At 36.7% G+C, this 14635-nt stretch overlaps 1 protein-coding gene across 3 annotated transcripts in view; it reads right to left on the minus strand.

Moving 5' to 3' along the window:
• The window catches only part of CFAP20DC (CFAP20 domain containing), a 226806-nt gene that overhangs the window by 130038 nt on the left and 82133 nt on the right, over nt 1-14635 (minus strand). For all 3 annotated transcript variants that reach the window (XM_079114399.1, XM_079114398.1, XM_079114397.1), the window contains exon 5: nt 9411-9525. In XM_079114399.1, the coding sequence (XP_078970525.1) occupies nt 9411-9525 (115 nt within the window). The remainder of the gene's footprint in view (nt 1-9410; nt 9526-14635) is intronic.

Here is a 14635-nt window from a genome sequence, read left to right on the forward strand (position 1 = left end):
GAGTTCATTTGCACACACCCCACTTCCCCCACATTATTCTCCGTGGATAATCATCTCTCATTTGCTCTTTTTCCTTAAAATCCATGTTCTGTGTTTTCCTTGTTGTGAATGTCAGTGTCCTATACAACTGAGGCAAGTGCATCTTCGTGAATACTTTTATCATACAAGTAAAACAAAACGTAGAGTTAATAATGGCCATTTTTATGATCAGCTTTATTTTCTTTGACTCTAGGCCTCCCCACATCCTAAAAAGGCATGAAGGTGACCCTTAAGTTGGGATTTGAGCAATGAGTAAGGTTTGTAGGCCTGGGAGGCATGCAGAGGCTGGCAGTTTCTTCTCAGGGTCCTGCCCCTGCATTCCCTGCTTATCTGAACCCTCCAGCTAGCTGCACATCAGCTCTGCTAGGGAATCGGGGTCCACCTCCTGTACCAACGAAGTCCCAGGAAACCAGGCCCTTACCCGTGACACACTTCCTTATCTACCACAGTCATGCTGCTTTTATTCTCTCTGCCAGGACTCAGAACTCAAAGCTTAACTGTGTGCATGTGTGTGTGTGTGTGTGTGTGTGTGTATGACTATATGAAGGCATGCAAATCCATTCATGCCTACACTCCAATATTTAATTTTCATTCTTTATAATCACTCCACAAATGAAAGTCTGGGAACTGATATCTTTACTTAATGAATCCATTTCCTGGGTGTACAGATAGGTGGTTCCTGAAAAAGATGGGGAAAACTTTTGCAAATCCCTCTTGGCTAGAGAAAATGGAAATTATTTTTTTTGGTTGAGTTGATATTTATAAAGGTTCCAATTTTCATAAGCTTCAAGAAATACGTCTTTACTCATAAATGCTGTGATATATTTTCTGAAGTTTTGGAAAGGAGTATAAACTCTCTACTACCAACATGTGGATTATCTGAATTATAGTTGATCTTTATGAAATATTATTTTCATTATTCTTGGTGATATTGTCCACTCTTGTAACCCACCCCCCCCCTTTTTTTTTTTTACTTTGTCCTTGATCTGTAATCACTTTATACCTATGTGAGACTCTAGTCCACCGGGGAAGAACTCTTAATCTACAGTGTTCATAATTATGGGTTCTGAGGAAGTATATGCCAGGAAAACAGGAATCTGATAAAGAAAAGATAGTTCTGTTTAGCTTATTGATGATTAATAAGTGAGTTTATGCTATTTATTTCCAGCAAGAAATTTTGCATGAAGGAGTTGATTGGCAAAGGGTGACAGAATGATTCAAAGTGTGAATTTCTAGTTTTTATTGATTAATGTCTCCGCAATGTGGATTTATTACCATGTTGAAAGGACTGCAGAGTCTATAAATCACACACACACACACACACACACACACACACACACACAAACACACACAAATTCAAATGCACACAATTATAAGTTAATGGTTTCCTAGCATTTTTTTTTTTTTTTGGTACCAGAGATTGAACCCAGGGGCATTTAACCACTGAGCCATATCCTAGCCCTTTTTATATTTTATTTTGAGACAAGGTCTTACTGAGTTGCTTAGAGCCTCACTAAGTTGCTGAGGCTGGCTTTGAACTTGTAATGCTCCTGCCTCAGCCTTCTGAGCTGCTGGGATGACAGGCATGCACCACCTTGCCCCGCTGTCCCAGCCCTTTTTGATTCCTCATATTTTTTGATATTTGATTAGATTCCTCCTATTTTTTTTTGCTGTTATTATAGAAAACATCTCAAGATAATTGGATTCATTTTGCCAGAGTATAAAGCTACCTGAATTACTATCCCTAGCCAGCACTGTCTTTAAAAAGGAAACAACAAAAAAGAAATCACAGTTTTACAACCTGGCAACCCTAAAGTACGTCTCTTCTCAGAATTTTAGAACTTAATTCTGTGGTTGTGCTCCTACAATGGTGTACAAATAATATGGTTTTAAGGAGCTTATTTTTATGCCTTTAATTTTTCATGATAGACAGTTTTTCAATAGAGAATCAGCTTATAAGAAGTATGTTGCTTTATTTCCAAGTAGTCAGGAATTTTCCAATTGTTTTTTTGCTATTTTTGGTAGTTCTTTTGTTGTTAGTGAACACACTTTGTATGTTTTCAATCTTCAAAAATTTGTTGAGATTGACATAGCTTCACATATTGTAAAGCTTGGCGAATGTGCACTTGAAAATAATGCAGATTCTGCAGTTGTTAGATGAAATGTTCAACAAATGTCAAATAGGTCAAGCTGACTGATAGTGTTTTTCAAGTCTATATTCTTAGTTATTATCTGTCAGTTTCTGAGGGGGGGGGGGGTCTTAAAAATTTCCAGCTCCACTGTGTATTTACTTTTCTCCCATTAATTCTTTTAGTTTTTGCTTCACACATTTTAAAGCTCTATTGTTAGGAATGTACACATTTAAGGTTGTCAGATCTTTTTGATTTAGTGCTTATCATTTTGAAATATTCCTCTTTACATAATATCCCTTTGCCTTAGTCTTTTTTTGTCTGCTATGACTATAAGCACCCTAGTTTTTATGATTTAATATTTGCATGGCATATCTTTTCCCATTTTTAACTTATGACCTATTTGCTTTCTGATTTAATGTGATAAACAGCATGCTATTGTATCTTGTACCCAATCTAACAATCTCTGCTTTTTAATTGGAGGATTTAGTCCATTTGCACTTAATGTAATTATTTTGACATATTTAAGGTTGACATCTTGCTCTTTGTTTTCAATTTGTCCCATCTCTTCTTTGTTCAGTTTTGCACTCCTCCAATATTTTTGGATCAAAAGTATTTTCAGTGTTCCATTAATCTTAATTGGCCTGTTAGTTATACTTCTCTCATTTTTTTCAATAGTGGCAGTAGTTTGCAATATTCATCTTTGTAAACAAACTTTGTATAATATTAGTATAATATATAATATTATCTCGTCAATTTTTTGCATTATATATTGACACATTTTATTTTTACATTTATAACTTTACAATTCAAACTTATTTTTGCTTTACATAATACTTTTTAAAAATCATGATATGAATAAAGAGTTTTAGATTTACCTACATATTTATCTTTACTAGCACTCTTCATTCTCTAATTTAGATCCAAATTTCCATCAGGCATATATTTTTCTAGTCTTAAGAACTTCCTTTAATATTTTTGTAGTGTCAATTTTCTAAAAATGAATTCTTTCATCTTTTTAGTCCAAAACTTACTTTATTTTGCCATGGTTTCTGAGGAATATTTTTCAATAGATTAAAAATTCTAGAATGACAAGTCCCCCCCACCGCCACCTTGCACCGTTCCACTCTCTTCTTGCATCCTTTCTAATGGGAAGCTGTGGTGTTCTTATCACTGTTCTTTGACATAATATGAACTTTTTTCCTCTGGCTGCTTTTAACATTTTCTCTTTATCACTGATTTTTCAGGAATTTGGTTATCACATACCATGTGTTTTTTTTTTTTTTAATGTGCCTGTTCCTCATTTTACAGTTGCTGAACTCATTCAATTTCTAAATTTTTCAAATTTCAAAAATGTTCAAGAATTACTTCTATGAATTTTCTTCTCCCAGTATTTCTCTGCTTGCTTTCTGGTACTATACTTGCAAACGTATTAGACTGCCTGATATCGCTTCACATTTCACTTAGATGTTGCTCATTTCTTTTGAGCTCCCCCTTTTGCTCTATGTTTAATATGGGTAGTTTCTATGTTCCTGACTTCAATTTTATTGATATTCTCCACTGTTTTAACTGTTTAAAAACATCTAGCCAATCTTTCATTTCAGATATTGTATGTGTTTTTCAGTTCAAGAATGCTGGTTTCTTCTCATAGTTTCCATTCTTTTTAAAAAAAAAACTTTTAAAAACTTTGTCTTAATGGTTTACTTTTTTATGTGGTGTTGCAGATTGAACCCAGTGCCTCACATGGGCTAGGCAAGTGTTCTACCACTGAGCTACAACCCCAGCTTTCATAGTTTCCATTTTTCTATTGAAAGTTTCCATTTGTTCTTTCATTATGTTAATATTTTCCTTTAAATCCTTGAAGATGATTGTAATAATTGTTTTAAAGCCTCTGCTTCTACATCTGTCATCTCTGTCATGCCTAAATTTGTTTCTATTCATTGATTTTCTTTCCTGCTTAGAGGGTCACATTTTCCACTTGGCATACTAGTAACTTTTTTTCATTGTATGCTGGACATTGTGATTACTATATTGCTAAGCTTCTTGATTTTATTCTTTCTTAGAATTTTTAAATGTTGTTCCAAGAGGCAATTAATTTATTTGCAACCATCTTTAACTTGGCTACACAAGCCTGATATTTTCCTTCAGTAGCACTGGAATTGTTTATACATTTGCTTTTTCTGTAGTATTATAATCTCCTTGAGATAAAATGCCACTTTTGGATTCATGTCATCTGACATATAAGTCCATAGTAAGGACTTAATAAATACTTAAAGTAAACTCTAAGTTCAGAGGCTTATTATGACACCAAATTCACAAGTTAATAAACATGGGTTCATACTGAGAGAAAATAGTCAAATAGTAACATTATTGCCTAATATCAATTGAGCACTTACTGCAAGCTTCATATTATTCTAAGTTATAGCTTATTTAATCCAAACAACTGCTTTGTTAAGCAAGTTCTACCATTGTCAGTGTTTGATGAGGAAATTGGAGCACAGAGTGTGATGGGCTGACAGAACTGGCTCCATGAGAATGTTATAGGCCAGACTATAAGGGAATGACTAAACAGACTCCATTTTGCTCTGAGACTCCAGGTTAGGTAGGAAATAAGCTTCTCCCATGGGAACACCCTGCCTCTGTACTCATCATCAGTTACATAGTGTGACATGTTTAACAATACAGAACGATAATTCCTATGTAAAGAAAAATTGCTCTCTTTTGATTCCTATTGCTCCTAAACAATGTACCACATGAACAGTGATTGTGTGGATGTTAGTAACCATTCTTTAGTTTGTACCTAGATAAGGGTCATTTTGACCCACTTCCCCCTCTGTCGATGATCTCATGATGTTAATGTGTAATTTCAAATCATAACAACAGACACTTATGATTAATGTGATTTTTGGAATAAGAACCCCTACAACCCTGAGGTCAGGGCTGTTCTCCCAATAGCCAATTTTGGGGCATTGTGTGAGACAGTCAGCCAGCCGGCTTAATAAAGACTCTCAAATTTGGACTTCTCAGTGGTGATTGGTCTGTTCTTAAATTGCACCCCACAACAAGAGAAATGAACTGACTTGCCCAAGGGCCTGCAGCCAGGAAACTTCAGAACGAGATTTGGGATGTCTGCCACCTAGCTCCAGTGGCCACACTTCAAAACCCTAATAGTATGTTCCCTATTCATTTGATTTGAAAATGGGGTGACCCCTAAATTGGGTAATCATGTTTTCCAAACAAACTTCCTTTGAATTAGTTGTGTCTCCTTAAACATTAAGACCAGCAGAGGAAGGCATGGGACAGCAATTCCTTCCCTAAATATCTTCAACATGTGCATTAGACTGACAGATAAATAGGGAGAGAAAAACAGATACTTGTTAATACAGATGAGATTGAATATTTACAAACCCTTAAATAAGTACCATAAACATTATAGTGGATTCTAGGTTAGAAAGAGTTTACTGAGACATTGTCTAATTATATCTTTTATGTATCTCTAAGTGACCTTGTGCTTGAATAAATATGCCACCCATTCCCTTACCATGATACTCAAGAAATTAAATATTGTTGAAAGCCGTTATTTCCAAATCACTGGCTTTATGGGAAACATTCTTTGAGGAAAGTGGGAATTTTTGAATAGAAGTTTTAAAAATGTAATACCAGACCTCCAGTTTGGACAAAATCTATAAAATATACCATCAGGGTTGTGGTTCAACAAGGTACAACTCTTCAGGAGTTGTACCCATTTAAATGACAAACACTGGGTATTTGAGTGGTAAAGATGTTGGCATTATTTGTCATATCATTTTTGTTAAGTCTCCAATGAGTGATTTATTCTGAATGACATCTCATTATCAAACTTACTATTCAAATGGAATTGAATTTATTATACATTTTATACATACTTCGGTAGCAAGACATTGATGTTCATCTGACACCACTGCCAACTAACTGAAATTATATTAAAGAAGTAAAACTGATTCCAGTGAGTTCTAAGTGGGTACTTCCATTGTTTAATCTGATAGTTATTAATTTTTAAAATTGTTATTGCCATTGAAAACTCAAGTTAAAAGTATTGTTATACCTTAAATATTAAAATGACTCCTTATAATTAAGAATAACAGGACAAATAAATTGGAAAGGTTAACATTTAGAGGTAATTCAACAGAAAGCAGCCTATATATAAATATTCACGTTAGTTTGACTGTAAGAATATTAAGTTTATTTTTTGCCTCTGGCTACCTAAAGGCTTTAGCCTAAAGAACCAAGGAAGAGTGGACTACTTGGCAATTATCTTCTGTTTTTTATTTTTTATTTTTTTATTTTTTAATTTAATTTTTATCTTTTTATTATTAACAGACTGCATTTTGATTCATTGTACACAAATCGGGTACATCATTTCGTTTCTATGGTTGTACATGATGTAGATTCATACCATTCGTGTATCTTCTAAATCAAGAATTGCAAGCTGAACTTCTAGAAGGCCCAGGCAGATGACTTAAATGAGTGAAGCAGTAAGGGTCTGGCACACCTGCGCACTTTAAGAGTAGAGAGGCCTGAAGTTCACAGGGAAGTGTCCAGCTCTCTGGAGAGGGTGCCGTTGCCACTTGGCTCAAGCCAACTGTCTGTTGTGCAAGAAGGCAGGCTCAGTGGGGACAGTTGTATTTTTTCAAAAGAAGTCAGAAATCAGGAACTTACTCTGACACATACAGCTGAAGTGCTTTTAGAATGCTGTTTTGAGGTTTGCCACCAAAAATACCCACTAGCTGCCAAAGGGCAGAAAGAAGTGAGGAGTGCCAAGGCAGAAAGCAGAAAAGAGGGCAATGCCACACCAACACCAGGGAGGCTGCTGAGATGGCATCTGGGATAGGTGGGGTGCTCTTGGCTGCTTTGTGACTCTATAGAAACTGCCCCAAAACATGATTCGACTTTAAATCTAGAGGGGCTCACAGGAACAGAGTGTATTAATAGTGGAAAGGAAAGACCCTCTGCTGCCTTGCACCTGTCTGATTAGGAGGAAACAGAGAAATGAGAGCAAGTTTTTCTTAATATTTGAACACTCCTGAACATTTGTGGAGTCATATATGAGGAGCATATTTAGAACTTTGGCCATGAAAAACTCATTACTTTTATCTTCTGTAAAGCACATCAAGACTTGCTAGTTTGTTCAACAAACATTTACTGGAAAGTTTCTATGTGCCATGAACTGACAGAGACTAGGGATAAAATCCCTGTGAGACATATATGTTGTGTGCTGGGGGAGATAGGAAAACAGGCAATTAAAGTGCAGGGTGGAGAAGTGTTTAGAGGGTTATGAAATTGTGAATAGCAATGACAAGAAGTTCCCCAAATATCTGATGCACGGAGGGGAAGATCACAGAGGGCTTCCTGGAAGAAGTAGCATTTAAAGAGTAAATAGGAGCTATAACCCTTGCCAAGGGCTTACTATACCAGCACTATTCTAAAAGCCTTAGATTTATTAACTCATGTAAATCCCCACAACAGCCTTAATGGTGTATACACCTCATATTATCTGCATCCTATGGATGAGGAAAATGAACATAGAAATTTGTACAGGAGTCAGAACTCAGATTCTAAGTTCTTAAACTTTATATATTATTTACAATACGTATTTAATAAAAATGTAGAAGAATTGTCAGAGCCCCGATTCTGTGCTCTAGTAAGTGCAGAACCCAGATTCTCTGTTCTTGCTCTCATAGCACATACCACATGCTGACATGGGTCTTGGCTCATTCAGCTACACACATTTCTGATGCTGGTTCACACCCATTCCTTACTGTGACCACCCAGTCCTCACTTACCCCAATCTGGTATGTAGCAAACTGTCTCCTCACCTTTGCTTCCTAAATCATGGCAAATATTAATCTTCCCAAAGCCAGAACTGACTGGGTGTTCCTTTCCTACTCCAAAAGCTTTAATGGGCTTCTTTTCTCTATCATAGTGTTCTCAAGGAGTAGAACATATACCATTTGTGAGATGATTTTAGATGGTATATGGGAGTGGCATTAAATGAGTCTGAATCACAGAATAAAAATTTCCCACTTATTAGAGTCCTTTCAGTCCCTAATTATGCCAGAAATAAATATTTTATATATCTATAATCTTTGATAACCTTTTCTTTTACAAAGCATAGTTCTCAGGATAGGGCCTTTAATAAGAAACCCTACCTAGCTAGATATTGAAATACTGTTTTGGTTTTTGTGTATTTTAGATTTTATTTTTTTAAACTATACTGATTTCCATTCATAAGAGTGATACAGAGTTTTCTCTTAAAATAAATTTAAACCAAGGAAAAATGAGTCAACTTAAAAGAAAGTGTCAGGCATATCTTCAGACAATACAGAAACATGGTACACAGAGTAGTACTGAAATGACTTCAGTTTGAGAAATATTGGCCAGTCAGATCAGAACCTTTAGAAGTTACACAACAGGCCTGCAATCTCCCCAGATCTATTAGGCTGTTGCAAGACTGGTATTTCTTAGGTTGTTTTTGAGTCTGGTAACAGTTACTAGTTCTGTGTTCTCCAAAGATGGACAACTGTCCCATAAAGATGGACCACTGCCCTCCACAGATGGACCAGTGTCCAGTGATGGAACACTATCCCCCAAGGATGGACTACTGTTCCCCAAGGATGGACCACTATCCTCCAAATGGACCACTGTCTCCCAAGGATGGGTCAGTGTACCCCAAGAATGGACTGCTGTCCTCCAAAATGAAACTTTGTCCCCCAAGGATGGAACACTGTCTTCCAAAGATGGACCACTGTCCCCCAAAGATAGACCATAGTCCCCTAAATATGGACCACTATGCAGCCTCCAAGTTTTTGCCCAGGCTATTCCCTCTGCTTAGAATGCCTGGCTGGCATCTCTCCCTGTCGAGGTCTTCTTGCCCTTCCAAGAGCATGCTGAGTGCTCTCTCCTTCAGAAAGCCTTTTCTCTTCTGGCAGTCAGATAGATTTCTTCCCCTTTCACAATTCTTTCCACAGTTCCAACAGCACCTTTTCTCTCCCCTGTGCTTTCTATCACAGTTTTGGTGACATAGTGTTTAAACAATATTCTTTCACCTAGTAGATTTCAAGGGAGAGAAAGGAAGGACATGAATTTTCTTCATTGTTTTATACATTACCGTACTTAACAAATTTCCTCATATATAGAGCAGGCCCATGATTAATATTCACTGTGTGGATTTAATATCTTAGGCAACATTTGTGTGATACTTACAATTTTGCGCTTGATCATGAAGAGTGGGATTTTTGCATGAAGGGGGGTTGAGGATAGTTCCTTATGGACCGTTGATAAATACAATCTTCTTTTGATGTTCCCTAAATCAGTAATTCTAAAAGAAGAGACAGGACAGAAGAGAGAAAGACTCCCATCAATTTAATAACCACTTCTTTGGATAATCATTAAAACGATATAATTTATCAGATAGACCCTTTCCAACAGGGAGTTCGATCACAGGATTTAAGAATTGCAGTTTTCTTTCAAGAAGTAATAAAATTTCTTCCTTAGATTCAAAGTGCTCAGAAGGCTGAATATATAAATTCACTTAATATGCTAATTTATTTCAGCACTCTGCACTAGATTTCCACTGTCCTCCAGCCTATGAAAAAATTCAATTTGTATGAACTGAGAAACTGCTAGCCTTTAATAACCATGCTTGTTCCAGCCCCTTAAGCTTGTGTTATCTTGGGACATACTGTCACCTACTAAATAGGAAAACATTATGGGTTTCTTTCCCTAAAAATGCACCTGTCATTTTATATAGGCTCTTAGTCTGCTTAGAGACAGACACAAAACACTGACTGTCGGTTTCACTTCCTAAGCACATATCTTCCAACTAGAATTATAATACACAAGTTTATTGCTCGCTCTTCAGGTCAACCTGCAGTGATACCAAGGACACTGAATTTGAACATCTTTAATAGATTTAGACCACAGCCATGATCACAAAGATTAGGTTTGCTTCAAATTGATAGAGGCTCATTTTTATGTTCTGCTTCCTTTAGGTCTCAGAGGTAACACAGCAGGCTGAAAATCTCCAAACCTGTCTCAGGCTGCTATATTGTAGAATTGATGCTTTCTTTAAAACTGTTCTTTCATCTGAGAATAAATGATTTTTCCCTATTTTGGCCATTTGGTCTAGATGTATTTCACTGCTAATTTTCTATAATTAGCAATCCTCCAAAGAGACATTTCATGGAAATACACTGTTGTCAATATTTATAGTATAATTAGCTATTTTTTAAAAAATCAACATAGCCTTTTCTATAGCTCTTCCAAGTCTCTTCCTTCCACTTTTCGGTTCATTTTTTGATACCCTTGTTGTGGGGAAAATGTCATTAAACAATGTTAGGAATAAATGCAGCGAGAATTAGGTGAGATGATTCCAGGGAATACTCCAGACCTAAAAATTCTATTCGTCCTATACCAAGTGACACCATCAATTTAGTTAAAAAGTAGTAAAGCTTTTCAATCCATAGTCAAAGTATTTTAATCAGCCTTTTCACCACTGTGTTCAAAAGACCTGACATGAACAATTTTAGAAGAGGAAAGGTTTATTTGGTGCTCATGATTTCAGGAGTATTAGTCCATGTTTGACTGCCTCCATTGCTCTGGACCCAAGGTGAAGGTTGAACATCATGGTGGGAGTGTGTGGAGGAGGAAAGCAGTTCAGGACATGGCAACAGGAAGCAGAGAAAGCTCTGCTTATCAGGGAAAAAACATAAACCCCCAAGGCACGCCCCCAGTGATCTACCACCTCCAGCCACACTCTACCTGCTTACGTTACTGCTCAGTCAGTCAATATCAGTGGATTAACCACTGCTTAGGTTAAGGCTCTCCTAACCCATTTTACCTCTGAAAATTCTTGCACTGTCTCACACATGAGCTTTTTGGGGACACCTCATATCTAAACCATAACACAGAGCTAAGGTTTGAAATGCAGATAAGACTATTGCAGTATTAAATTCAAGATCTCATTCATCCTAAGGCAGCATCTTCAAGGTGGCACCACGGCACGGGGATGGAGGGGGGAGTACACCACCAACCACTGAAGTGCAGGAACAAAACAGTAGAACTTTCATCCCATCCTTTAAAAATGTCATTTTTATGCACATTTCATTACATAGTAGTTCAGCAACATGTATTTGTATTTTCGAGATAAATAAATGTTCCATGTGTAGGTTTGTGTGAATATTTACTGGTGGGGTAGAGGATTAAATATGTTTGGAAAGCACTATCATCAGGATGTTACTAGGTCTCTCCTGTAAAAAGTTCTGATTAGGGGAGAGAGGGAAAGGGTACTGAGATTCTGGAAAGGCAAAGGAAGTAAAAAGAGGGGCTGCGAAAACCAAAAACTCATCTGTGAAATGATTTTATTAAAGGTTTCCTTTGCTTGCAGGGATAAGAGTGTACGATTTTTATCAAAATTACTAAGGATCAAACTCTAAACAGAAGAATGTTTGAATATACTATCACTTCGCTGGCACAGGGAACTTTAGGAACATTCATTCATTCATTCATTCACTCATTCATTCATTCATTCACACATTCAATAAATACTGAGCCAGGGAGTATGCTAGAGATCATCAGCAGCACACTGGTGAAAAAGACAAGGTTCCACCTTCCTGGAACTTGATTCTAATGGAAAAGTCAGGTGATAAAAGTATAAAGAGACAAAATAGTTAAAAGTGATCCTAAATTTAATGAAAGAATAAATAAGGGACTAACCTAGAGGATAGTAAGAAGTGACTTACTTTAAGTAGCACCAGCAGGGCCTGAATCTGGTAGGTAAGGAAGGAAGGGACATGATATAGGGGGGTAGGAAAATGCCAGATCACACAGGGCCCTTATGCCAAGGAAAGGAGTGTGTAAGTTTATGGCTCACAACAGGAAGCTATTAGGTGGCCACATTCTATGCTACACGATTAATGGACATTATAAACATAACCATGGTCTCTTGTGTTGCCACTGGGTGACAGTCATGTAACTGAAATGCATAGTGTATGATCTCATGGGTTTGCATGATTGTATATATTCATGTAATTACCACTCCAGTAAATATATAGCACATGCCCATTACCCTGGAAAGTTCCCTCCTGGTCCCCTCTAGTTGATCCTAACCCCATGGGCAACTACTCTGCAGATTTCTATTATCATAGATAAGTATTATCTGATTTTTAATTCCTTACAAATGGAATGGTATAGAATATACTCTTTTTTGTCCAATTCTTTCATTTAGCAGGACATTTAAAAAATTCATGCATATTGTAGTGTTGGGAGAAATCCTAGTTCTTGGCTGGCAGCAGTAAATGTCTCAAGTGTGTAAACTTGCAGGGAGGAGCATTCCGCTTCTCCTACCTAGGAAAGTAAACAACTGCCCCAAGTTGACTCAGTGTTACGTAGAGAACTCGTATAGGAACCTGGAGGTCTGATCCCCTGTGACACATTGTGATTGGGCAAGAAGCCTATAAAATGTGTGGCTATTCCCACCACAAGCCTGCTTCCACCCAACTCCCGGAGTTGGGGTCTTGCCTCTGCGTCCATACACTGTGTCTGAGCTAGCCTGGCACCATTACACTGTAGCAATGTATCAATAGTGATATTTTTGAAAATTGCTGTCTTGTATTGAGATCCAGGAACTTATCCACTTTCCTATTGATGGACGTTTGAGATGATTTGTTTTGTTTTTTAATGAATAAAACCTGTATGAACGTGCTTGCAGTGTCTTCTCATGGACATGTATTCTTTTGATAACTAGGAATGAAATGTAGAATTATTGAGGATAATATTTGTATAATTTTATAGAAACAGGTTTCCAGGGTGGTTACAATGGTTCCACACCCTTATATCTTTTTGATGCTATCAGAATTTTAAATTTCAGCCAGTTAGTTGGTAAGAAATTATATAATTGTGGTTTTATTTGCATTTTCTGGGGGGGGTGGTACTAGGGATTGAACTCAGGGGCACTCGACCACTGAGCCTCATCCCCAGCCCTATTTGTATTTTATTTAGAGACAGGGTCTCACTGAGTTGCTCAGTACCTTGCTTTTGCTGAGGCTAGCTTTGAACTCGTGATCCTCCTGCCTCAGCCTCCTGAGCCTCTAGGATTACAGGCATGTGCCACTGTGCTCAGACGCATTTCCCCTTCTGATTAATGATGTTAAGCATTATTATAAATGTTTATTGATATATCTCCTTTTGTGAAATATCTGTTAAATCTTTTGTTCAACTTTTTTTTTTTTTTTTTTTTTTTTTGGTGCTGGGGATTGAACCCAGGGCCTTAAGCTTGCAAGACAAGCACGCTACCAACTGAGCTATCTCCCCAGCCCCTTGTTCAACTTTTATTGGGTTGTTTTCTCATAACTGTTAAAGCATTATTATAAGTGTTTATTGATGTATCTCCTTTTGTGAAATATCTGTTAAATCTTTTGTTCAACTTTTATTGGGTTGTTTTCTCCTAACTGTTAAAGTTCTTAATATATTTTGGAGATGTTCTCTGTCATATATATGTATAATGAATATTTTCTTGATTTATACACACATATACATATGTACATAAGTATATATATATGCATATATATGTATTGTACATATGTATATGTGTATATATATATACACACACATGTGTGTATACATGTGTGTGTGTATATGCACAAAACATGTATATATTTAAAAAAAATTTTTTTTGGTGCTGGTTATCCAGCCCAGGGTGTTGTGCATGCTAAGCAGGCTCTCTACCATTAAGCAACACCCCCAAATTTTTATTTCCTATTTTCTTCCAATTTTCTTAATGGCATTTAAAAAAATTTTTATTTGAAAATAATTTCTACCTTAGAAAAAAAGTATCAAGCATAGTACAAAGACTCGTATAGATTTACTGATGTCGGTGCTTTTTGATTAGCCGAAGTTTAATGTGATGAATTTCAGTTTGTCATTATTTAGATTAGTGCTCTCTATCTTAAACCTTGCTTAACCCAAAGTTGCAAAAATACTTTTCCTGTTTCCTTCTACATCTTTATAGTCTTAGTTTTTATATTTAGCTTTGATCCACCCAAATTAGTTTCTCTGTGTTGTCTGATTTAGGGGGTAGAGTTATTTTCTTTCTGTATGTTTATCCAGATATCCTAGAATCATTTATTAAAGATTCTCTTTTCCTCAGTGAAATGCCTTGAAAATCAGTTGATCATTTGCATTGGTCCATTTCCTATTACTATACTGAAACACCTGAGACTAGGTGTTATTGTTTAGGTATTAGGTGTCCCCCAAAAGCTCATATGTGAGATAGTGCATGGAAGTTTAGAGGTGAAATGATTAGTTTATGAGAGTCTTAACCTAATCGTTGCATTAATCCACTGATATGAATTAACTGGGAGCTAACTGAAGGTAGGTGGGGTGTGGCTGGAGGAGCTGGGTCATTAGGCGTGCCTTTGGGGTTTATGTTT

Source organism: Sciurus vulgaris (genome assembly GCF_902686455.1).
Source record: "Sciurus vulgaris genome assembly, chromosome: 16".
In the NCBI taxonomy this organism is placed as follows: Eukaryota; Metazoa; Chordata; class Mammalia; order Rodentia; family Sciuridae; genus Sciurus; species Sciurus vulgaris.